Source organism: Polyodon spathula, chromosome 1 (genome assembly GCF_017654505.1).
Source record: "Polyodon spathula isolate WHYD16114869_AA chromosome 1, ASM1765450v1, whole genome shotgun sequence".
NCBI lineage: Eukaryota > Metazoa > Chordata > Actinopteri > Acipenseriformes > Polyodontidae > Polyodon > Polyodon spathula.
In genome coordinates this window covers 40,443,710-40,468,465 of record NC_054534.1, presented here as the reverse complement: position 1 = coordinate 40,468,465, position 24,756 = coordinate 40,443,710, and the positions used below count along the sequence as shown (strand labels likewise).

The 24,756-nt window shown below is 38.4% G+C and overlaps 1 protein-coding gene across 1 annotated transcript in view; it reads right to left on the bottom strand.

Annotated features, from left to right (window-relative positions):
• Positions 1-24,756, bottom strand: part of LOC121318768 (FERM domain-containing protein 3-like) — a 136,397-nt gene extending 111,641 nt beyond the window's left edge. The window contains exon 1 of the mRNA XM_041255806.1: positions 24,517-24,756. Coding sequence (XP_041111740.1) covers positions 24,517-24,621 — 105 coding nt within the window. The 5' untranslated portion in view covers positions 24,622-24,756. The remainder of the gene's footprint in view (positions 1-24,516) is intronic.

Sequence of the window (24,756 nt, the reverse complement as noted above, 5' to 3'; positions counted from 1 at the left end):
TAATCGTAAATCTCGAAAAACTACTCACTTCTAAATCTTTTCCACCGAATCGAAGCTGTATGCAAAGTGGCAAGGCCCTTATGAAATTCGGCAACCGGACCACTGGAAGCCCCTGCAAATTTACCATGTTAATTTGTTAAAACCCTGGCAAGAGCGAGAGGCTCTATTTATTACACAAGATAGCGTAAGCGGGGATTTTGGACCAGAAATAGGGGCCCCAGAATCCACAGCTTCGATTAAGGGGGGGACCAGCTACTTCCCCGCCAAAAACAGGATCTGGAACAGTTAGTGGCGGCGTTTGGGGATGTTTTTTCGGAGATGCCTGGCCGAACCGACGTCATCCAACATGCCATTATCACTCTGCTGGGTGCAGTAGTTCGACAGCATCCCTATCATGTCCCAGTAAGTCAACGAGAGGTCATGCACCGGGAAGTAGAAAGTATGCTCGCAGTGGGGGTCGGGGAACCTTCACAGAGTGAGTGGTGCAGTCCTGTAGTAATGGTACCCAAGAAGGACGGTACTACTCGCTTCTGTGTTGACTTCCGCAAGGTGAACGTGGTCTCCAAATTCGACACGTACCCGATGCCCCGAGTGGATGAACTCCTTGACCGGCTGGGGGACACGAGGTATCTGTCGACATTGGACCTGACAAAAGGATATTGGCAGATTCCCCTAACCCCCAGCTCGCGGGAGAAAACGTCATTCTCCACCCCAGATGGTTTGTTTCAGTTTTGAACCATGCCCTTCGGGTTGCATGGAGCCCCAGCTACCTTCCAGAGAATGATGGACAGGATATTAGCCCCACATCATCGGTATGCAGCTGCATATATTGATGATGTAGTTATTTTCAGCTCTACCTGGAAAGAGCACTTGGATCAATTACCAGTCATTCTTCAATCTCTGAGGGAGGCGGGGCTAACAGTCAAGTTGGGGAAATGCACGTTTGGGCAGCAGGAGACTCAGTACCTAGGGTTCATTATGGGTAACGGGCGAGTGAAACCAGTCGCTTCCAAGGTCCAGGCCTTGGTGGAGACTCCGATTCCTCACACCAAAGCCCAAGTGAGGTCACTGCTGGGACTGGCGGGCTATTATCGCCGATTCATCCCCGAGTTTTCCATCACTGCCGGGCCCCTCACTGACTTTACGAAAAAGGGCTCCCCAAATTTAGTACAATGGACATAACCATGTCAAAAAGCGTTTGATCGAATCAAAAGCGCTCTCTCCCAAGCTTCAGCCCTGGTGTCACCTGACTTCAGCAAAGAGTTCATCCTCCAGACCGATGCCTCAGACGTTGGTCTGGGAGCTGTTCTGTCCCAGGAGATCGACGGGGTCGAACACCCCGTCCTATATCTTAGCAAAATAATGGCTCCTCGGGAACGAAACTACTCGGTAATAGAAAAAGAGTGCCTCGCCATCAAATGGGCTATGAATTCCCTTAAATATTATCTCCTGGGACGGCCATTCACTCTTGTCACAGACCACGCCCCTTTTAAGTGGTTAAGCACGATGAGGGACACGAACGCCCAGATTACTCGGTGGAGTCTGGCGCTGCAACCCTTCCAATATACTATCAGACATCGTGCGGGTAAGGAACACCAAAATGCTGATTTCTTTTCAAGGGAAGGGGGGTCAATTGGGGAGATAGGAGAGGCCGAGTGGGCCTATGGCTCCACTCTGAGGGGGGGAATATGTGATGGGGGTGCAACAGGTCGGAGCTGTGGTCGATCCTCCCGATCGCTGGTGGTGTTGCGCAAAACGGGACGAGACTGGCGGAAAGGCAAAGGTTGAGCCATCCGTCCGAATGTGGAAGTCCGCGGCTGCCGCCCCACGTACCCCAGTCAGGGTTACTATATACGCCGACTGGGTACAGCGGCGACCAGGGCCAAGGCCAAGGGAGGGGTTGGGCAGTATTTAAGGGATGGTACAACCTGCGCTCGCTCTCTCTGTCCTGGGGTAACAGCAAAAGGAGACGTGCGGCTGAACTTACTGGTGTATGTATAAAGTGTGTGTTGTGTTCGCAGAGACCGGAGACGGCTCTTCAACTTACTTCCCGGAAGAACGACGGGACCACGAAACTAAACCCTCCCCAGGACCGGGAGCCCCCTAGAGGCCAGCGCAGGAGCGCCTACGAAATATCTGTCTTTATTTATAACTTATGTTTTACTGTGTGTGCGGGACTTTTGTTAGTTTTATCATTTTATTATCGCCTCCTCCTTTATCATCGTTGGTACTGGTGGGGGATTTATTTTGACTATTTTTACTTCTTTCCTTTTTTTTATGTTTTGATTGGAATATTGGTCGGTGGCCACCTTCAGCCAGATAAATAAAAACCCTGCTGCGGGGAAACCATACAAGCCTCCTGAGTATTTTTGCCGGTCCCATCACCACCACCACCTGACTCAGCCCACCAACCTCCCACAAACCTGTATTCTGAACTTGTCATCTCTCAGCAGTGTGGAAAAATTTCTGTTGGATAGATAGTTGGGCAACCTTTAATACATACATACGCATTTGAGCATTGAGTTGAACTGCCTATTTAGAAGATGAAAGACTATCATCATGCATAAATTATTATGTTATTATCCGCCCCAGCACTTCCATCCCTAACCCAATAAATTACATTGCACATTTCAAACAAGTGTTTCTACCTTACAGACCCTCATATATATTGTATTTGTGCAGTTTCAGCTCTCCACAGGAAGTCAGGAGGTAATGTAGCTTTGATAAATAATGCATGTATTGCACAGTATACAAGGCTGTAATGCATAATGGGTAATAATACACAGGAAAGAATGAATAATGCAGTAAGCCCAATCCACTAGTTTTTAATTAAAAAATAATGTATTTATTTATTTATTTTTTATTTCTGCCCATTCACACAGTCCACTACTTGGATTGGTGAGTTGATAGACAAGCTGATAAACAGATGGGGGGACATTTCCATAATGTTAAAACATCTTCTTCGGAATATTTCGCCCAAATAGCAATCAGTTTTATCCCTTTCCATGAATTCAATAATGTCAGCAAAATGTACAAAACTAATTAAATATGTTTTCATTTATTGTTATTTTGAAAAATGAAAAATGTGAAAATGTGGTTACAGCAAGTTTCTGTAAAAAAATAAATAAATAAATATGTTGTAACCACATTTTGACCAGCCTCATACAATATTACCCTTGTGAGAAGTCAAGTCACTGAGGGGAGAAGTATTAGGAGAGCAATCATTTAGGGCACATTTAGGGCACAATTATTTAATTGTTTCTTGAAAGTTTTAATTTCTGGAAGGTCTAAAGAAAAGTGTAAGATGCAACAAGCTACACCAAGATACAACTATACAAAAAGAAAGCATTGGCCCCATTAGTTAACACTGTAATGTAAATGCAAAGCAAGGGATCTGTATGTATAACTAAAGCCTGAAGGCTTTTAGTTTAGATTTTTCCTACATGGTTTTTGATAAATAATGTATAATAAAATGCACTTCAATTTTCCATCACATGTTCCATTAAGTGCTTGTTCAAGATTATTATTGGTCGGTTTGCCACCTGTCCTGGTATCCCTGAGTCACCATTCAGGGACTTCAGAAGCCCTTCTCAAGCCACTAAAGTTTTAATCCTGAGCTTCAGCAGCTGCTACAGCTGACTGCATGTAAACATTTCAGGAAACAACACAACTGTCAGTATGTTGAGCACAAGGTTTGCTGCCTTAGAAAAGAAGACACACAGATTTTGTAAATATGAAAATTTACCATCATCCCCTAACCATTAAGTGCAAATTGGGCCTACAGATAAATTAACCTCAGACATGCCTGACTTCAAATCAACAATATTTTGAAAAGGTTTCCAGAGTATCACTTTTCATTTTCCACAGCTGCAAACAAAGGGATAGTTTTACTAAAGTGTTGCGCCTGTCGTAATTGTCACAAACAAGTCAGAAGTCAGATGAAATGTACTAAACAAGCACATGGGATTTGCGACTTTTTAGGGATTGCTTTGTGGCAGCAGTTTCTGTTTGGGGTTCAAGCTTAGATGAATATGTAATTATGGGTGTTCCTGCATAAATTTGCAGAAAGGAGGCGGAGATTTTGAGAGTCTTGAAATATTATAATGAGATGTATGAAAGCTGAAGGCAATTACTTTACTTACAATTGCATCAATTTGTTAAGAACTTTTGAAACCATGTTTTAAACAGTCGCAATTGTTGCTGGCATTTCCCAGTCTGTTTTTTTTTCGCTTAATGCACGTTTTAGGTGAATAGCCAAATACTTATGTTTCCCTAAAAGCAAGGTGTACCTATAAACAAATTTCTATGACATTTCTGGTTTCCCCAACATGCTGGGAGCAATAAAATGCACAGCAATTGACTGTCCTCCTGTAAGTTTGTGTGTTAACTGTCTAGGCTGCTAGGCTATTCTAATAATAATAATAATAATAATAATAATAATAATAATAATAATAATTTAAAAAAAACATTAAAATCATGTAGTTTCAATTTAAAATAATATTTCCTTCACATTGTACATCAATGTGTGCAATGCAGCAGCATGATTTATTTTGTGACTTGATCACCTGCACCTGCATACTGTTAACCACTTTGCCACAGGTCCCACTATATAATCTGATGGGATTAAACTGCCTATATATATATATATATATATATAACAGTGTTAATGTTACTTTGATTCTTGCACCCTTGCATGTTATACTTTGTGCACCCTCTGTTGCAGCAAACCATGACTTAACGCCCACTATTTATTTGAACAATGTCGCATAAACTAGGGATTCACCGATTCGTCTGAATACAGAATCCATCTCAAAAGATTCGGTAGAATACCGAACCGAATAATGAATCTACAAAAACTGTCAAGAAAATTGAAGGAAACTGTTGAATGAAAAACAGACTGGCAGCTACCAAGAAGGGACGCGCATAATCTGTAGTTTTGAGCCTTTTAGTTAATAGCATTTTTATTACCGAATGGAAATATATCCCTGAAATAAGATTTCAGTTTGAAACTTACACAATTTAAAGCTAAAGAAACATCAAAATATAGTTCTGTTTACTTTAACTTAACAAGAAAGGACAGCTGCATCTTTGCCCTACCCTCTATTTTCTTTAATGATGTTTCAACCTGTGTCACCTGATCTGTGAGCTATGAGGAAAAAAATTACCATGACAAGTGACCTGACTCTCCCTGCGAAATAAAACCCACGTTGATTTAAATGCACCGTGTATGTAACACATATCAAACAGGCTACAAAAATATTTTAATAAAACAACCATTCCCAAATGGTTCAACTTGTACTGACACAGTTTGCCATTACTATATATTACAGGTTTACTGTATAACTTTACTCCATGAAAATTGTGATGTGACTGTGCTGTTGCATACGAGGGTATGTTTGCATTCAGTAGCTGCGTGACGTGTTTAGTGCGTGCGCCACTAGTAATTTAGGGAGTTGAGAGCTGCAACAGAGTTCATCAAGCATGTTCTTGTTACTAAATACAACAGTTATGTTCAATACCAGATTTGTGTCTTTTATTTAATTTAAAGAACTGCACACATTAGGGGGAAGTATTAAAGTGCATGTGCGTCTGGGCAGATACAGGATTCGGATTCGATTCACCGAATCCTAAATATTCAGCCGAAACCGAACCCTGCTCAAAAAGTAGGTATTCGGGCCGAAACCGAATCCTAGATTCAGTGCAGTGTTTACGCTGTGACTGGCCTATCTTAGCACACCTGCCCCTTAGTGTGTTATGCAGAAAGTACTGGAATGGGGTTTGGCGTTGCAGATGGGTACTACCAAGACATGCCATTCTCATTCATTCCAGAGGGTTTCAAGAGCAAATCGGGGATTTCTCACACCTCCTATGATAATCGGCAATCGTCACACCTCAGCTCAACCAACCCTTTGAAAATAACTTGAAAAATAACAACTGTGACAGCCCAGTTTTTGATAGCATGGTATATGAGCAACAGACAATACACAGAATTAATATTCCACAGCCCTCATATTAACCCACCAGCACCTCTTTTGAGGGCTCAGTATAGGAACTCCTAACAGAAAACTGCTGATGGCAATATAAGCAGCTGAATCCTTTCTAAAATATGCAGTGTTTTTGTTCTTGGAGCTTCCCTGGGGGAATGATTAAAGACCTATTGAGGTGATTGTTGCTTTTGATTTATTGCATTAGTCTGCTTTGAACCTTATCTATAGCACAAGTTTCTCTCATCCTGTCTCTGTCAGTGCATCTCAATGTGAGAAAAAGCAAATAAGCAAATCCCAGCAGCCCCAGAGATATATGTCAGTTTTTATTGTCCTTTGCTTTCAGAGATGAGATCACTGAGATGATCAGAAACACTGGAGACTATGGGATGGGGAACTGCATCTGCAGATTAATGCCAGTGCCTTGTTTCAAATATCCCCAGTATCAATCTTGGTCTCCTCTGACTCTCAAAACAACAACAGCAATTCACATTTCTATTTCTTTCATCACAAGCGCTTCACACACACATAAAGAAATAGAATATACAGAATTTGCTAAAACAGAAATAAAAAAATAAATATCAAATATGTTTTTTGTTGTAAAACGGTTAGTTTGTAGAAATATAACAAAAACCTAAACCAAAATTTAACACAATTAGAATTTGAAAAAGAACAAAAAGAAAATGCAGTTTTCATTGTATAATAGGATAACTAAGTTAGAAAAGCTATTTTGTAAAAATATGTTTTCAATCTTGACTTAAAAACAGTAAAAGTCCCAGCTTCCCTGACAGAAGGCTATAGAGCATGCCATAATTTCGGAGTGTTTTAGAACCAAGCGTTTTGTGGGATGCTCCCCAAGGACCAGGTGTTTTTTGGTGGTAATTGACTCTCTTGCTATAAAAATTCACTAAAAATCAATTGTGAAAGTGATGTCCTTTTTTTCAGAACACTCTGGGGAACATTATAAAGTACTTCAGAAACCATACAAACTTTTTGCTTTTTGTTTTCAACACAATATTTCATTTTGTTGTTTTTATTTCCTGAAAGTTTTGTTGGAAAAATATTGATGTTTGGGCAAATTACAAGACACTGTTTCACAGAGTGATTGCAATTACATAATCCACATTTATTCTCAGGGTTTTTTATAAATAATAATGGACACTTCTCTCGATTATTCTCTCAAAATATATATTTATAAATAAAATAATAGTTGTTCATTCCATTATTATCAGTATGACTATGACTACATCAGTATGACTATGAGTTTTATTGTATCTGCTCATTTCCACTTGTTTCTTGATATTTATAAATGTTGTAAAAACATACTGTATATTAAAACACGAGACAGAATAAATGTTCTAATATAACTATGTCAAATACATCGGATTTACAGCGTTGTCTCTTAAATTTCTTACAAATTTCTCTGAAGAAGGCTGTGATGTATTCTCTCTGTGCTGCCAAAACTTTCTCCGCCCTTTAGACATTAAATGCCCTTCTCAGTGATGTCACACTAAAAAAAAAAAAAAAAAAACCTATCAGGAAGTGAACGTCAGTCCCTCCCCTATCCACTGACATGTGTTTCAAGCCTGTACTGCAAAGTGTGGTGGCCCTGCAAGTCATCATAACAAAGTGCTTTATTTATCGTGTTTTCACGATCGCTGTCCTAGAAGCCCACTTCAGTATGATTGTGTTAACAGAGTCCCGGTCCTTAAAGAGTTCAAAGAAAAGGCCCTTCCTCCCATATTTTTTTCATTCACTCTTGCAAAATCTTAAAATCAATTCTAAACTGCAGAGGATGCCAGTGTAAAGAGGCCAAAATAGAGGTAATAGGTTCACTTTTTCTGGTTTTAGTCAGAATTCTAGTGGCAGTGTTCTGAATGAGCTGTAAGCGAGATGCCATACATTCTGGGATACCAGAGAAATTACTGTATTACAATAATCAATTGTATATGACACAAAGGCATGCATTAGTCTTTCACCATCAGATACAGAAATAATAGATATTTCTCAAATGATAAAAGTATACTTTAGTAGCTTTCCTAATATGAGTCTTAAATGATAGATCAGGGTCAAAGATGACCCCTACATTTCTCATGTCTAGTTTTAGTTCTGATGAGAGACTGATAAAGTCTAACTCAAGTAAACTGACATTTCTTTTAGCTGGTTCTGACAGCCCACTAGTTTAACTTCTGTTTTATCAGAATTCAACATCAAAAAGTTCAAACATCCAACACTTGATGCCAGCAAGGCAAGCAGCTAATAACAAGCAAGCAGAAATATTTCCTGGCTTTAAAGACAAATACAACTGAGTATCATCAGCGTAACAATGGAACTTCATTCCATGTCTGCGGATAATGTCACCTAAAGGAAACAACAAAAATAACAAAAGGACCTAAAATAGAGCCACGTGGAACACTGCAGACAACTTCAGACAGTGCCGATTTCACCTCCCCTACAAAGACAAGCTTATTGGAAAGATAAGACCTGAACAAAGAAAGGACACCTCCTGACAATCCCACTGAGCTTTCAAGAGGATTCAATAACATGAAGTGGTCCACAGTATCAAAGCTGCACTTAAATTGAGGGAAAGGCGAGTCAGAACTTATCGACATATCATTTACTACTCTAACAAGTGCTGTCTCATGCTATGTGCAGTACGAAATCCAGACTGCCATTTTTTCATATGAGCTGTTAAGAGCTAAACATGTGTGTAATCGACTGGCACCAATTCTCTCTAGAACCTTAGCAAAAAAAATGGCAGGATTGGCCGCTAATTATTAAGAACGTTCTACGTTCCCGCTCACCACGTCGCCACAAGTGAAACATTTTCCCTTGTGGCTCAACTATTTTTCAGCAAGTTCGCCATGGTGAAAAATTTACTTGTGTAAGACTGCCAGCACGATTACTTTTAGCGTGTGCTGGTAGATGAATCAATACAGACTGTTTAAGTTTAATTTCATTTCGCCCAATGAAAGCCCTTTAGCTTGTTCATGTAAAATGTATGCCACAAACATCGTGTTTGGCAGGAGGACAGAGGTTCCAATTAGAAACTGTCAGTGGACGGCGCTGCTTGTAAAACATATTTTTTTAAAAAAGGCATCCAAATGAAAACAATATTGTTTTTAAAAAAAATGTACAGACAAATTATCAGAATCATGTTCCGAAAGATGTAGCCCAAGGAATACCAACCATGTACACACAACTAAAATATGACCGTGACAGTCACAGGGAGTTTTTTTTTCATTGTTTGCTATCTCTTTAAAATGCGTTGAAATACATTTTGGAAATAGCAACAGGATGGATTCGAAAGAGGAACAATTTAAGAAAAAAAATATTATTTTAAAAAGAAGGATTCGTTTCACTATGACGATGACTATGAGTTTTAATGTTCGAATCAGTGCAATATTACTGTCAGTAGTCCCAGGTGAAGGAACATTGTAAAAAAAAAAAATGTTTTTTAAATACAGTAGTGGCTGTACAATCCTACTAATATATATTAATCACATTAGTACAAGCTTGTGTAACTAGAACTGCAGTTGGTCAGGTAGGCATTAATATTAACATACACTAATAGCACTGCCCTGCAGTGGAAAGAAAACCGCGTCACAGTCAAAATAATGCAAACCTATTCAGAATTTAGGAAATCTGTAATGACTAAGTTTGGCATTTATTAAACGGGAATCAGAGTTATAGTGCACTTTAAATATACTGTTTCTGTGTATTGTAAAGGGTAGGGTCTGACATTTAAATTCAAATAAAATACACGTCTTTTTGCCTTGTGAAACAGTATGTTTAACTTGTTTTACAGTATTGTTAAGTGGCTTAACTTTTTCCAGTTTGGCTAAAAAATGTTAAGTTTCTTTAGCCACAGTATCTAACTAAATGAAAGTCTTAGAGGGAACGTAGACTTTGGGGTCCAAGTTAGTTTTCTTGAGCAATGGCTTTACCACATCTATCTTAAGTGCTAAGGGAACTATACTGGAAGAAAGTGATCCATTTATAATTATTAAAAAATGTGAGTATTCTTACACAAAAAAACATATTTGAATAGTTTAGTAGAAATGGGATCAGGAGCACATGTAGTGGATTTCATATGCAGGACTAGCTCTGTCAGGTAATCAAGGGAAAAGCCTCATAGCCTTAACAGGTCTACAATTATGTAGGACTCCTCCATAACAGGAGTGTGAAGAATCTGATTTCTGATGGCTAGAATATTATATTGAAAAAAATTGAAGAAGTTATTGTAGCTATAAGATGAGCCAATGTTAAGGGTGGGAGTTCACTAGTTACTTTATGTGGTTGCTATTGGTATGGATTTTGCAGCCGCGCCCCTTGAACTATGACAAGCATCATAAAATATTTAAATACAAAAAGAATGGAGGGTTTTGTGTTTCACACACACACACAAAACCACCACACATTACTGTCAGTCATATTGGAAAAAGAATCCCTTGAGAAATAGTACATTATCAGAAAAGTATGCATTAGTGCTATTAACTTAGATTCAATATCCGACTCATTTCCTGTTATTTGTGGTAATGACATCAATCTGTTATTTATTTATTTGTTATTTTTTTGCGAGGCATTGAAAGTAGTACCCTTTTGCTTCTGGTGAGATGAATGACATCACTTTGCAGTCACTTATAAATCCCACAGACCTTAATATAAACTATTTAAAGACATGTTTTTGATTAATGAAACACATACAAACACCTACAGAGAATTCATCATCTAATCAAACTGCCTTCCTATTCCATTCACATGAAGACGACGCTTCCACAGACATTACCCATGCATTCGGAAAATGTATTATACACTGGTAATAAATAAACAGAAGACAAGAGAGAAAGTCATTGAGTACATTCATTCCTGCAGAAAATCCACTTTATGACTGCAGGTAACAACAGACAATCTGGCTGATATTCAATGCTTTATGTTCCCAACAAAATGTAAATGCTATTTAACCTTTCTTTAAAAGTAAAAAACAGTATGTGATTTTAGTCAAGTGATTTTAGCTACCATATCTGTTGGTCTCTTATGTCAATGTGATTTGTAATTGACTCTTCTGTTGTTTTTAGATTGTCATTCTTAGCTGAGATTATTGTATTGATTGGCTTTGATTACCTTTTGTTTTATTATGTCGCCACCTAACATTCATCAAATAATAAATATTAGATTTGACGAGTTAATACTGTTTATTAGATTAACATGGATATCTTCTTGTGGAAATTTAAAGAAATGGGTGCTCACATTTGCAAATCAGAAGAATTGAAAAATCTGTGGAACACAAAACATTGCACTCCTGTGTTGTTTATTTTCTATAACACTTTTTATGAAAAGGGTGCACATCTTGGGTAGTAAAAATCCCTGAACATATTCAGTTTGTTTCAACGCCAGGTAATATACTTATGATGTGTCATGTGTAAATATATTTATATTATAAATTTGTGTTTCTGTTTGAAATAGGTGCTCTCCAGGGAAGCACAGCAGCTGTTGTTTCTTTCAATACTGGAATCTGCTAGACCGGTGCAACCAGCATGGGTTGGAAACTCTCACTGTGTTTGTATTGAAATTCACCAATTTAATTTCAAAACCAGAGCTCAAATACCAGGAGAGCTCAGAACGTAATTTTTTTTTTTTTTGGTCACACTCCAAACTTCCGAGCTGTCATGGGAATACCACTGGACCGCAGACCATGGCTTACTCAAATACAAATAATGACATGCACATTATTTAACTGGCTTCATACTACATTGCCCTTGCGGTGTTCTTCAGTAGGCAATAAGAGGGCCACATCTGATGTCTTTACTGGAAGGAACCTTGACTTAATTTGACAGATAATAATTGAGCATACTAAAACCGGGGTAAAAAATTGGCAACGACTAACTTAAAAAAAAATTCCCTTTTTTTTAACTGGGTGCGCATGTTGAGTGAAATGTAATTAGTATACATTTTTTGCATCCAAAATACTGTAGTATTAGTAACTTTCTGTAAATGGCATTTGTAATTTAACCACACTGAATGTTATACTTGGGTCTACTCTAAACATCAGCAGAAAAAAATAGAACCAAGCCTCAAAGTGTTAATTACATATAAAGAGAAAAATTAACTCGCACTGTTAATGCCGGGACACACATAAGCAGTGAAGCTGTCGGCTATCAGGCTGCATTTTAGCGCCAATATCGCTGTTAATGTTACTGAATGGTGCTGCAGAGACCAGAGCAATATAATATCGTAGTGTCGCTGAGCAGTGCCACTCAAATCAAATCTAGAGAGATTTTTTCTACCTGCCTGTGGTACCATCGGTGAATTAACCAATCACAGCCAAGTAGTGACAAATGAATCTGCTGAATAATGTTATGTTAACATATTGAATTACATACCACTTTGTAATTTTCCAACTGAAAAATTGGACATTTCGAAATCTAACATAAAATACCGTACTACTGTTATAGCTTCCGAGTCCGGTAGACTTTTGTTAAATCATTTTGTAGTTTCTTTGATTATATGATGTTAAATACAATATCCAAATTATGTTCTGTGACATGGATGGCCGAGTGGTGGATGTCAAGCCAGAATACAGGAAGAAAAACCAACACAGTAAAGTAGGGCAAAAGATGCTGCAGCGCTGTTTATTTCAGTAACAAAGAAAATAAATATTTAAACAAAACACTGTCACAGAGTGAAAATAAAAAGGCAAACAAAAACAGGTCTCGAATACAAAACTGACTACAGGTCAGGCTGGCAATCGCCTTCACTGTTCCTACAGGAAATTTAAACAAACCTGTAGTGGTTGCATTGCTTCAGTAAAATACCTAGTGTACAAGACACTGTGAGATAAGTGATATGGTAGAATATGTTTGAAACATACAAAATATACGCTAACACTAATAATTTTAATTTCGAAAACTGAGCACCATCAGCCCCCTCCCCTCCAGCTTGTTATCCAGAGGCAGAACTTTAATTTCTTAAGACAGCAAAGCATTCTATAGTGTAAGCTGTATTGAAAGAAATCTCTCGAAAACCCTCTGCTGTTTGGGATTTGTTTGTAAATTATCAGATGCCCAACAAAAAGTTGAATACAAACTGTGTATAAGACTCGATGTATCATGGAGGCACACCCTATCTCAGGGATCACTTTACAAGCGTAAGTTCATGTAATTATTATTATTATTATTATTATTATTATTATTATTATTATTATTATTATTATTATTATTTTTAGTAGTAGTAAAATGTGACTAATAACCTGCTTAGAACTGTGACTGTTAAATAATACTTTGTTTTGCCAAAGTCAGCTGTAGTTTTCTTACTGGCCGCAAAAAGGTGCCGCGGCAATGCAAGCTTACTGTATGTATCGCAAGCAGCATCAGTTACGTGTACACAAACAACGTGTATTTTTATTTTTATTTAAAAAAAACATGATTACTGCGCCACAAATGTGTGTTCCGACCTTTAGAGAGCTCTCAAAGTCTCCTTCTAATGATTTAAACAATGGCAATATTTAGATCTGCCACCATTAAGATTAGTCAAATAGACCACACTGTGTGTAGAGTCAGCTAAGTTGTGCAGTGCATAGATTTTTAGTTAACACCAACCAAGTGCTCAACCCACAGGGGTCTCGAAGCACTGATCTGGTGAATAGTATTCAAATGGAAATGAAAAGAACCTCATGCAAAATATACCTGCATAGAAAAGGCACAGAATATGTGTTTCTGCTGAAATTTCTGTGGCTGGAGTATAGGGTTACATTCATTATGTGTGCTTCAAATGTACAAAGAGATAGCACATTCAAAGTTGTGATTTGCATAGTATTTACTGTACGTCTCTGAGCTGTAAAATCACTGGGCAAACCTAACCATCTGAAAACTAATCACAAGGAGTAATACTCACAGAACGAAGGGAACTGGCTTTTGCTTTGCCAGCTGCATAAAACCAGAACACTGCAGGACAGCACTGAGCAGTATTCTGAATCACCCAAGCTTCAACATTCATATTTAAAGCACTACATCTTTCATACAAAATGTTCCCATTAATTACGAATGTCCCAAAGGCTGCAATTAATTTCTCTGGTTTTGATTATCTGGATGCAATGAAAACATTAGTGAAATCATTCAGCATTTAGAAAAATACTTAATTGCTGTTTTTTTTTTTCAATTTGATTATGTTTCACCAGGTGGGTCATTGTCAATCTGGGCTCTGAATCCAGCCTAGTCTGCTGCAGGTATCAACAATTGCCGCTCGCACTATGTCCAAATTAATGCAGCAGGAAAGCTTGCATGTGATACCAAGTGTAGTAAACAGCAGACCAGCACAGTAAATCAGAGAATTAAACAATAAACCATGGGGAGGGAGGTAGTAACTGGTGTTAAACAGGAGGCACCTCATCAATGTCATATTTTACAATTGTTAATAAAATTCCAATTAAAATGTCTCCTGGTTTCGAAAGATTTTGGAAAGAATATAGTGGTAGACACCTTAGACTGAATCAGCTCATAATATACATCTAAAGGTGTTTTAAGAGACATAGGTATGAAAAGAAATAATAACTCTATAAAGCTATATAACGACAATATAGCTACACAAAAATGTGCTACAATTGCAGTCTGTTTTGTAGAGTCCTTTGTAGAATGCTTTGTTTGAAATACTAATTGCATTTACTGTATACTGTGTAAATACTGTATATAAATCAGTATGGGGAGTGACCTTTGACTCATCGTGTTTCTGTTTAGCAAGATGTCTTTCATGCTTCATTCCCCATAGAAAAAGAGAACTGTTGCTGGCATGATATCAATGAACAGATTATACTGTAGCTGGAATTCTGAACTGAATGAAAATGTCAGCCAAAAACGCTCTGAGAAAAATGCTGGAAGTGGTTATTTATCAAGGAATTCTCATTGGCCTCTGATGAAAATCCCAGTTTAATCGATTTTCCAATACCCTAACAATAACATAAGACATTCTATGTCTTACCTTCCATTGTATGTGTGTGTGTGTGTGCATGTGGTGAAGAAGCAGTTGGCTTCAGCAGGTACCACAGCAAGCCAAGTTTTACTGAAACAGAAAAGGGAGGTTGGCTTAACAACCAGCATCAGACTTTGCAAAATACAAAACAATTAAGCATTAATACTTGGCACAGAAGGGGGTTGTCGGTAATTCTACTGCTGCACTCCAGCTCTACCTACAATGGTGACTTTCCAAGACCCGTCCTATCAGTCCAGTCTATACAATAGTGTTCCGCGGTATATCGACACCTATGGTATAACATGATACCAAAATTCTACGATACCTAATATCAGGGTAAAATAAAAATATGTAAATTCACATCACATTTCGCCACAATCCCAACACCTTGGAAGAGGCAGTGAAACTGGCAGAAGATTTTGAGGACTCCCTGGTCTCTGCCAAGACCAGCCTACTCACCTCTCCAGCCCAATGGAGAAGCCGAGCACCACCTCTTCTCACCACCAGGACCGAGACCGAGAACTCCTAGTCCACCAACCCCATTGGGTAACCTTACCTCCCTTTCATGGAGGCCAAGGTTGGCCCCAACTGAGGTTGATTTGCTGCCCCTGTCCCGTTGCCATACCAGCAAATGGACAGATATTTAACCTCTACTCCCTCTGCCCCTCCTACCTGTTTTAGATGCCAGCAACCGGGACACATTGCCATGTCATGCCCATCTGCGATGGAATGTGATGTGGCAGCTTGTAATTGCTCATCAGAAACGGGTAAGCAAAGGGGTAATGGTCGGGAGGGGCTTTGTATTGTTTATGTGGTTTTAGGTTATGTGAAAACCCACGCATTAGTGGACACAGGGTGTGAGCAGACCTTAATTCTAACGGCTCTCTTGGGCAGTGTGTCGTGGCAGCCACAAGGTCACATGGCTATCTCCTTTATCCATGGAGACACGGCGGCATACCACACGCTAAAAGGATACTATCGGTGGGACTGATAAAACATTTACCTATTAGTAGGGTTGGCGTAAAGGCTACCACACCCAGTAATTCCAGGCTGTCAAACTATAAAGAACTGGTGAAATTAATGGCAGTCTTTGCCACACAGGTAAACGTGGCAGAAAAAGGGAAAAGGGAAATGATTGGTGATATTTTTCCCTTACAAGCTGAAATGTTTTCCCCTATTTTTCATCCTAGAAAAACTAATAGACGGATCTAAAAATGGGAGGGTGCATCAATGAGACGAGACTGGGGTCTGGTGGGAGAATGCTCTGATGGTAACAAACGCTAATCAAAGTGAGTCGGAATGCAGTGTGACTGAGAGGGCACAATTACTGGGACATCCAGAACAGAAGCTACTCCAGCCCCTCTCAATATACCAGACATGTGGGCCTCAAGCACAGACCTAGTGTGGGTTCAAAGGGTAAACCTTGACATGGGCACAGGACAGCCTGTAACACAATTGATAGTTCCCCTGTCTTGTGGGCTCGAGGTCATGAGACTGGCACATGATAGCCCTTTTGCGGGGCATCTCGGAGCTGATAAACAAGGAAACGCAGACTGCCAGCGAGTAGCGCCGGGTCGGGTCGAGTGCGGCCCTGCCCCTTTGGAACTAGTAGGGATCCCCAAGGAGATACTGGCTGATCATGAAACTAACTTCCTGTCTAATACATTATACCAAGTATATAAAATATTTAAAAATACATCCCATCAGGACATCTGTTTATCATCCACAGACAGATGGTTTGGTGGAGCGCTTTAATCAGACTTTAAAGCAGATGCTGAGATGATTTGTGAGCCAAGAACAAAAACATTGGACAATGCTTCTCCTCTACCTCCTTCTTAGCAGTGAGAGAAGTGCTGCAGAGTTCGACAGGGTTCTTCCCCTTCGAGCTCTTGTACGGCCAACAGCCTCTCTGGCATCCTCGATCTGTTGAGAGAGGGGTGGGAAGAGCATAAAGGCTCATCCAAAAATGTAGTCTAGCATGTGCTCCTACTTTGAGATTGTCTAGATATGGTCGGTCGTTTGGCCCAGGACAATCTCAAATTGGCTAAGCACTGACAACAACAGCATTACAATACAAATGCATGAATTCTGACCTTTCGACCAGGAGACAAAGTAATGCTGCTTCTTCCCTTGTCAGAATCAAAACTGCGTGCTAAATGGCAGGGGCCATATGAGGTGAGTCGGGCTAAAGGAAAGGTAAATTATTAAATAAAACAGCCCGATTGCCGTAATGAACAAGACATTTACCATGTGAATCTGTAAAAGGCCCTGGCAGGCAAGGGAGGTCTTATTCATAACCCCAGGTGAAGTAGTTGATGACTTAGGCCCCTGTCTAGGGACCCCTAGCACCAGAGATATTCTCATGGGGGAAAAGTTACTTCCAGATCAACAAAGAGAGTTGCTTAAGTTAATTGAGTGGTTCAATTATGTTTTTTTTTCGGACTTGACCGGTAGAACTAACCTTGTTGAATATGCTATTATCACTCCCCCAGGTGTCACGGTGCGAGGGAGACGTTACCGGATTCCAGAAAGTCGAGGTTTTGATGGACGCAGAAATCCCCAAAATGGGGATTATTCTTTGCTGTCGCCAGACCAAGATTATAAAAATAAAACCTGTTTCGATCACGACTTTGTTGTCTGTCTTCTGTTTCACAATCACATCATCACTGCACCTGTGCACTGCAAACCACTTTGCCACACTCCCTAAATGAAGTATCGCAGAACACTACTGTACAGTCTATATTGTAATACCACTGCTGGGCCCATAAAAATAATTAATGTAAAAAAAATAATAATAAAAAAGATTGTTTACTATTATATTTTTATAATATATGGAATCATAATGTTTTATTATAAGCGTAACAATTTTTGGGGGGTAGTGCTTAATTTTAAATGGATCCGCTTCCTGCACTGCTAGTGTTTTAAAGGCTGCTACCCACCAGAAGTGATGTGGCATGAAAAACTGTGCACTGATGCAGCAAAACAAATAGAACCTATACTTTTGATAAATATCTTTCACACCACAGGCGACGTGGGAGTGGCACCAGGGTGGCACAAAATAAATAGTATTGAATCCTATTTTTTGCAATTTGTCGTGCATCAACTAGGGCATTGAGCAATCAGAGAACAGCTTCAATGCAAGTGGCCTACCACCAGCGTTCCCTCTAAGCTTTTCAGATACTGAGAAACTTGCCATTTTGACTGAGAAAGAGTAAATTATCAGTGAAAAACCTTCTCCACGCATTAACCCTTTTAATGTATTTATTATACAATTTTGAAACAATATTCCAACACAAGTATCTCAACAATTTTACAATGTACTTTAAATTTAAACAAGATTGTGACTCTGCCTCTGATTTTGAATCATCCTCTGATCCTATGCAGCCATGTCAGTTGTTATAGATATAGGCTGCATGCTTAACTGGTGGCCTGCATAAAACTGCTTTATACTACTGCATAAAACACTGGCATCTGCACTGTCTTCAATTGTAACCACATTTAAGACTACTAATTGTTCCATTCTTGGGAATACCAAATTCCGTTTTTCAAAGATAGCTAATTCCATTTGTTCCCATTTCTTCTCAACATATTAATAACTAAATATGGCATTTGAACATAAATATAATGTTGGTAGTTAAAATAAGTCAATTTAATATATATTACCATAATTCTTTTTTTATTTTTTAAATCAGACTCTTATTGCTGTAACAGTAAGTAAAGCACTGAAGATACTTCCAACCTGTCACAATGTTTATAGACATCACTTGGCTCATTGCTGGCATTAAAATAAGCAGGAAAACCTATGAATTATATTACAGCAGTTCAGAAAACCAAATGTCCAGCACAGTTGTGAGAATCCTATTTACAGTCTTCCTCTAACACAGTAGTTCAGTCTACAAATAAAGGTGTTCTGAAAAGACCTGTTTAGCGTATTGCTGGCAGTTACAATAGCATTAAAAAATATGAAACAGTTTAGTCAGTCCAGCAATGTCTTGTGAGAGTAATCCTATGTACAGTACTCCACAAATTAAGTTTAGCGTTTTATTGGCATTATAATAATAACCAGGATAAATGAAACACTGATAAAGGCGTGTTGACTGATTCGTTGCTCTAAAACAGGTTCACTGCTACGTATTACCCGATTGTAATTTAAATGGCGCCCTTTTTAATGTAAATGCATAATTAATCCTCTTAATTGTTTCTTTCCTAACTCTGCAGTGTTATTTGCAAGACTTAAAAAGAGGCGTGTCTCCAGACAGAATGTCTTTATGAAACCAATGGTGTGTAGTGTAGTGTCTGGTTTGCTGAGTATAGGCAAAGACATTGTGAGTTAAAGGCATCATTATGCATTGATATTATTGAGCATTATACAGATGATTAAAAAATGCAACTACTGCCATTCCATCATATCAAACTTTTGGAGGGGGGGACTGTAAATGCAGCAACAATCAGTGATACTGTGCATCTAACAAAACAATACCTGGAACTCTACAGAAAAGTCAAAATTCCCTTGAACCCAGTCTGCCTAACTTGAAGGGATATATCCTGGTTTAATAAATCAATAAATCTCACAGTTAATCCATTTATCAACACAGAATCAGAGGAAGTATACAGATTATTTATGATCACACTGAAATACAGAACTATGACTCATGCTTGGAGACAATCTGGGTGAAGTCTACACCAGTGCTGTCTGTCTTGCAAAAAAGTAAACTGTCAATTCGACAACCATTTGAACAGCAAACTATGTAAAACATGTTTAAGTGTCTTAAAGCTATTTTTACTGTGTGAAGCATCAACCTCAGCATCTCCCAGCTGAAAATCCCAGCAACAGCTGGTGAGCTGGTGAACATCCATAACTATTAAAACACTCAGTAGTGAGAGGTTTATGAAACACTAAAAGAACCACAAAAATCCAATGACAAACATTTCTGCACCAGCAAAGAGCTGTGAATTGGAACAAATATGTCTTGGCCTGCAGCCAGCAGGTATATAAAATACCAGGTAATGTTTACTACAAGATCATTTTAATGGACCTATTTTTTTTGGGGGGGGGGGGGGGGGGGGGGCTACCAACCAGTAAGACCAGCAAAACACAAGCTCTGACCAAGATACACCAGAGGTCATTGCTGGCTTACCGCCCTGGTGCTGGCTGCCTTCAGATTCCTACTGCTGTAACATGTGTTGTAGTGACCAGAGACATACAGTACTAACATAACTTCTACCTACAGCTGCTTTTTCTTGGAGTAGTCTCCATCATGATCTTGGAAGCATCACAAAACTGTTCAATTAAGAGCACTGTTTACATTAGTTTTTAACAAGTAAAACTGTACTACACAAACAATCCTCCGATCAGTACAATGTGGAGTTTCAGAAAACAGGCGTACAAAAAACTAGCAGCTCAAAATTACATTGGCACCAGTGAGATGGTAATCATGTTTTGCTACAGATATTTGCTCTTTTGTAGCTGCTTCAGAGTACTAAGATTCTTTCATAACTAAACTTGTCATATTAGCATTAGGTCTAAGTTTATTATTATACTCTTGATCGTTTCGTTTTCCAGACTTTTTTATCACTATAATTTGAGTTAAATGAATTTGCTTGTCAACACGGTAGGGTTTACTGTTAAGCTCTGTGCAAGTTAAATTGTGATAGCCCCTGTACATTAAAAAAGACACTAAATTATACATAGCAGTTCATAAAATATGCATGTGTCCTGGTTATTTAGATCCAATCTTTTTTTTTTAAGGCAAGGTGACTTTACTGATACAAAATAAAACATAAAGCACTGCTTGCCAGCTGTGTCAGGTTTTATTTTTCACTGTTGTAAACATAGATTATAAATAATACAGTGGAATATAAATCGATAAATCCTAAAAGCATATCCAGTGTCAAGCTTCTGGGAAATCCTCATCTATTATGGTTATCGTCTTGAAATTTGAGGTGCATCAATGGCATTTGCTCGACATGCCTGATTACAGTTCAGCACTGGACCTCAGTATGACTGGAAGCCTGTGGTGCAGTGCTTGGCCACATGCAGGGACAGTGGAGTGAGCCATCACCCCGGTCATGTCAGACAGCACACTACAAATGGGCACGCCTTGAAATGCACATATAGGCCCAGAACTGAATGACAGTGTTATGCTTGAGCAGACTTATTGTAGCCTGCTCTTCTGTTCATAACAAGTTGGACTTATGTAACAGGAGATTAAAACAAAATTCAAAAAAATCCTGCATCAGCCACTGAAGGCCGATTTCAAGTGGAATATTTTATTCCTAAAGAAAGCAGTATAAATTCTGCTTTTGATATTTTCCAGATTAATTTTTTAGACTACAGTGGTCTGAGACATGCAGGTCTCTTTAAGGCAGTTTTTTGTTTTCAAACTGGTGTTGGGAGCAAATTAATTGCATTTTAATATAGTCTGAAGAGAGGAATGGCACAAATTGATATTAGAGTGATTCCCTACTTAAATGTAATTTATCAAACTTTTCTTCTGATGATAAACCAAAATTAACTGGAATTTCATCAGGAAAAAAAATATAATTGCTGAAATATGGCACCTTTTCATTTATAAAGATAGGCCTAAAAAAACTGACAGGAATAACAACTCTAAAAGGATTTAGAAAACAAAAAAAACACACCTAGGCTTTCTTAAAGATTATAAATGTACAACATATCTGTTTGCGATTGCAAATAGAATATCTGGCATCTGTGTATCTCTTTAATCATTATACCTACCTGCATGTTCTGTACACATCATGCTGTGCCATTGACCGCTCACACTGCACACAAAATTATGGTGCAGTGTGACAGAAATGTTGACGCTTGTACCACACTTGTTTCATTTAGTTTCAATTACTTCTCATGAAATCAGCTGTTTTCATGTCTGCAGCCATGTGGGAATTCAGTGCTTTCCAAGGGACCATCATACCTGAAGGGGCAAGCCGTTATTTTCACTCTCACAACTGCAAGGTCTTGGAAACGGAAGTCAAAATGACCAATGGTCCAGTTTGGGATACACGCTATATTATACACACTTTATAGAGGTGTTATCTAGACCGTGCTACAATGTTGTTTTCCAGCAGGTTTCTGGGAAGGAGAAGCAAATGGCCCTTACTCATGGCTGTGAACAATGGTTCATTAGGGGCTGTAAATATGTTTACATAAACTAAAAAAGCAAGGGGTAGAAAAGATGGCATAGTTAACCAGGGGGGCAGAATTCATGTAAAAATGTATATCGCTACTTAATTCTGTTTTCCTCAGTCATTGGTCAAAACTGTTTGTTTCATGCTTAATGTATTACAGTCAACGTAACACATTCTACTTAAAGAGTAAATAGCGGGGGTTACAAAAAATAAAGCGTTTAACATCCCTATGTGTTGGTATAACTGTGGACAATATTCCTTACACTAAGTGCACTGGTGGCCATTTTGAAAAGAGCTTTGAAAAAGACTTTAAAGTTTTAGTGTAACAAGTTGTCAGAATGTTAACAAAAATTGCTGGTACGTTATATTAAACAGTTGTCGCAACACATGGGGACGTGTAAGGCTATATTTTACTCTCTAAGTCGGTTACACGCTATCTGATGCGATCATCGCGTAACACACTAGCCACTCTGACGGAATCGCATCACAAAATATTAAACTACATGTTTAAACTTTGTGAGCCAACTAAAATCGATCGGCTGATCTCGTAAGAACTCATCACATCGAGCAGTGTGCTGTGTAGAATAAGAATGAACCAAACTGAGCTAGTGGAAGGGAGACATATCGGAACTAGTGGAATACCATGGAACACTTCCACACTGCCCAGTGCGATCAATTGCAACGCGATTTTTCAGTGAAATCGGCCAGTGTATTATGCGACTGTCGCATCGGGCAGTGTGTACAGAGGATACATTTAAAACGTCACAATTCCTTCTTTAGAAGACGACACTACACAGAAACATCCACATGTATCGCCAACTGCATCCACTGTAATTTGGTGCAGAACAAGTAAAAAGCAAACTCTATCCTGACATGCCCAAACCAACAGCATCACATCCATCCAAAAAGCTGCATATAAAATACCTAATGCGTTTATTTTGTTATTTTCTACCAAGATAACCTTTAAATCAAAACGTATTGTTTTTCAGTTTTTTTTAAATAATTAAAAACATATAAAATTGGCAATTTAATTACATCACCCCAAAGAACAATACTGGTGTCACGTCAATTTATGCTATCTGTCAAATTTTCAGACGTGGCGTAGGCGCATGCCCAGACTATTTTCCCCTTGCACAGCGCAAACCAGTTTTGTTTTGTTTCGGTTTGGTTTAGTTTTTACCCCTTGCAGAACGAGGACACATATCAAAAAAATAAATAAATAAAATAAAAAAATACCCATGTCTTTGGATATAAAAGTAAGTGTTTTGTAAACTTACAGTTTACTCCACATGTAACTAATTAGTTTATATGAAATACAAACAGCTGTTGTTAAGTCTACTACAGTGGGAGTTATTTTTTTTTTTTAAAGAAAAAAACGCACATATACGCTAACTGCAAATGTTTTACATCGAAGCATAGCGTTAAGTAACCCCTAGTACACCTTAAGTAAAAATGTTTTGCAAAGGTAGCTTCTTCTTCTTCTTCTTCTTCTTCTTCTTCTTCTTCTTCTTCTTTTATTATTATTATTATTATTATTATTATTAATGGTAGGAAATCTTGTATATACTATATGATGTCAGTCATAGATTCCACCACCCTTAATTATAACACGAGTAATAATGCGGCTCAAGGTGATGATAAAAAAAAGTATGATATTTTGACATCCCAGAAGCACCCATCATATTGATTCAATAGAGCCCTGCCAATGTATGACATTTTGACAGTCCACACACACCCATCAAATTCTGAAACATGTATACATAGAACTGCCAAGGTATGAAACTTTCACAGCTGATCTGCACCCATCAAATACTGCTACCTTCAAAAAAGAGCATGATATATTTTAGGCATCAGTTGGTAGACCTAGAACCATTACCAAAAACTGTATTACATTTTCACAACACACACCATTTAGGAATATATAGGAACTATATTATTATTATTAATATTATTATTAGTAGTAGTAGTAGTAGCAGGAGCAGTCGTAGTAGTATTCTTTAGCGACAGCTGTTTTGTATGTTGTCACGTAACAATGGTTATTTTGGTTACAAACACCATGCCTAAAATATAGCTGCAACAATAAACCTCTATTTACACATATGTTGAAAATATATTAATGCTAAATATATTTAGAACGAATAATTGCCAGTGAAATTGGGTTTCAAAAACTTGACCGTTTACTTATTCCCCGTACATCTTCGTTTGATCATGATCATATCTGTTGATACTAGCCCAAACTGTTTAGGATCGTTAGGTAAACAAGCAGGTATCCTAACATTTTACACAAACCAGTTGCCATACCTTAGTATCCAGTGAAAAGTGGACCGTGAAGTCATGTTCATTATAATAGCTCCCTGTAATTAATAATATATGTTTTTGTCCACAAATGGAAAATAACAGATAATAACTGTATCCCACATACCTGTACGGTGCATGAGATCTCCGAGTCATCCAGCAGTCGGATGCTACATTTAATCTCCTGGTTTAAGGATTTATTACTTGAACTGCGAAATCGGAGCATTTTCATTCTCCTCTTCTTCTTTTCTTAATTCTACATGTCAAAACAACCCCCCCTTTCTAAAAGCAAACGTAAAACGTAGAAAGTGGTGTAAAATATTTGTAAAAATATTAGAGCGTTCAACACTCGCATGTACAAGCAAAA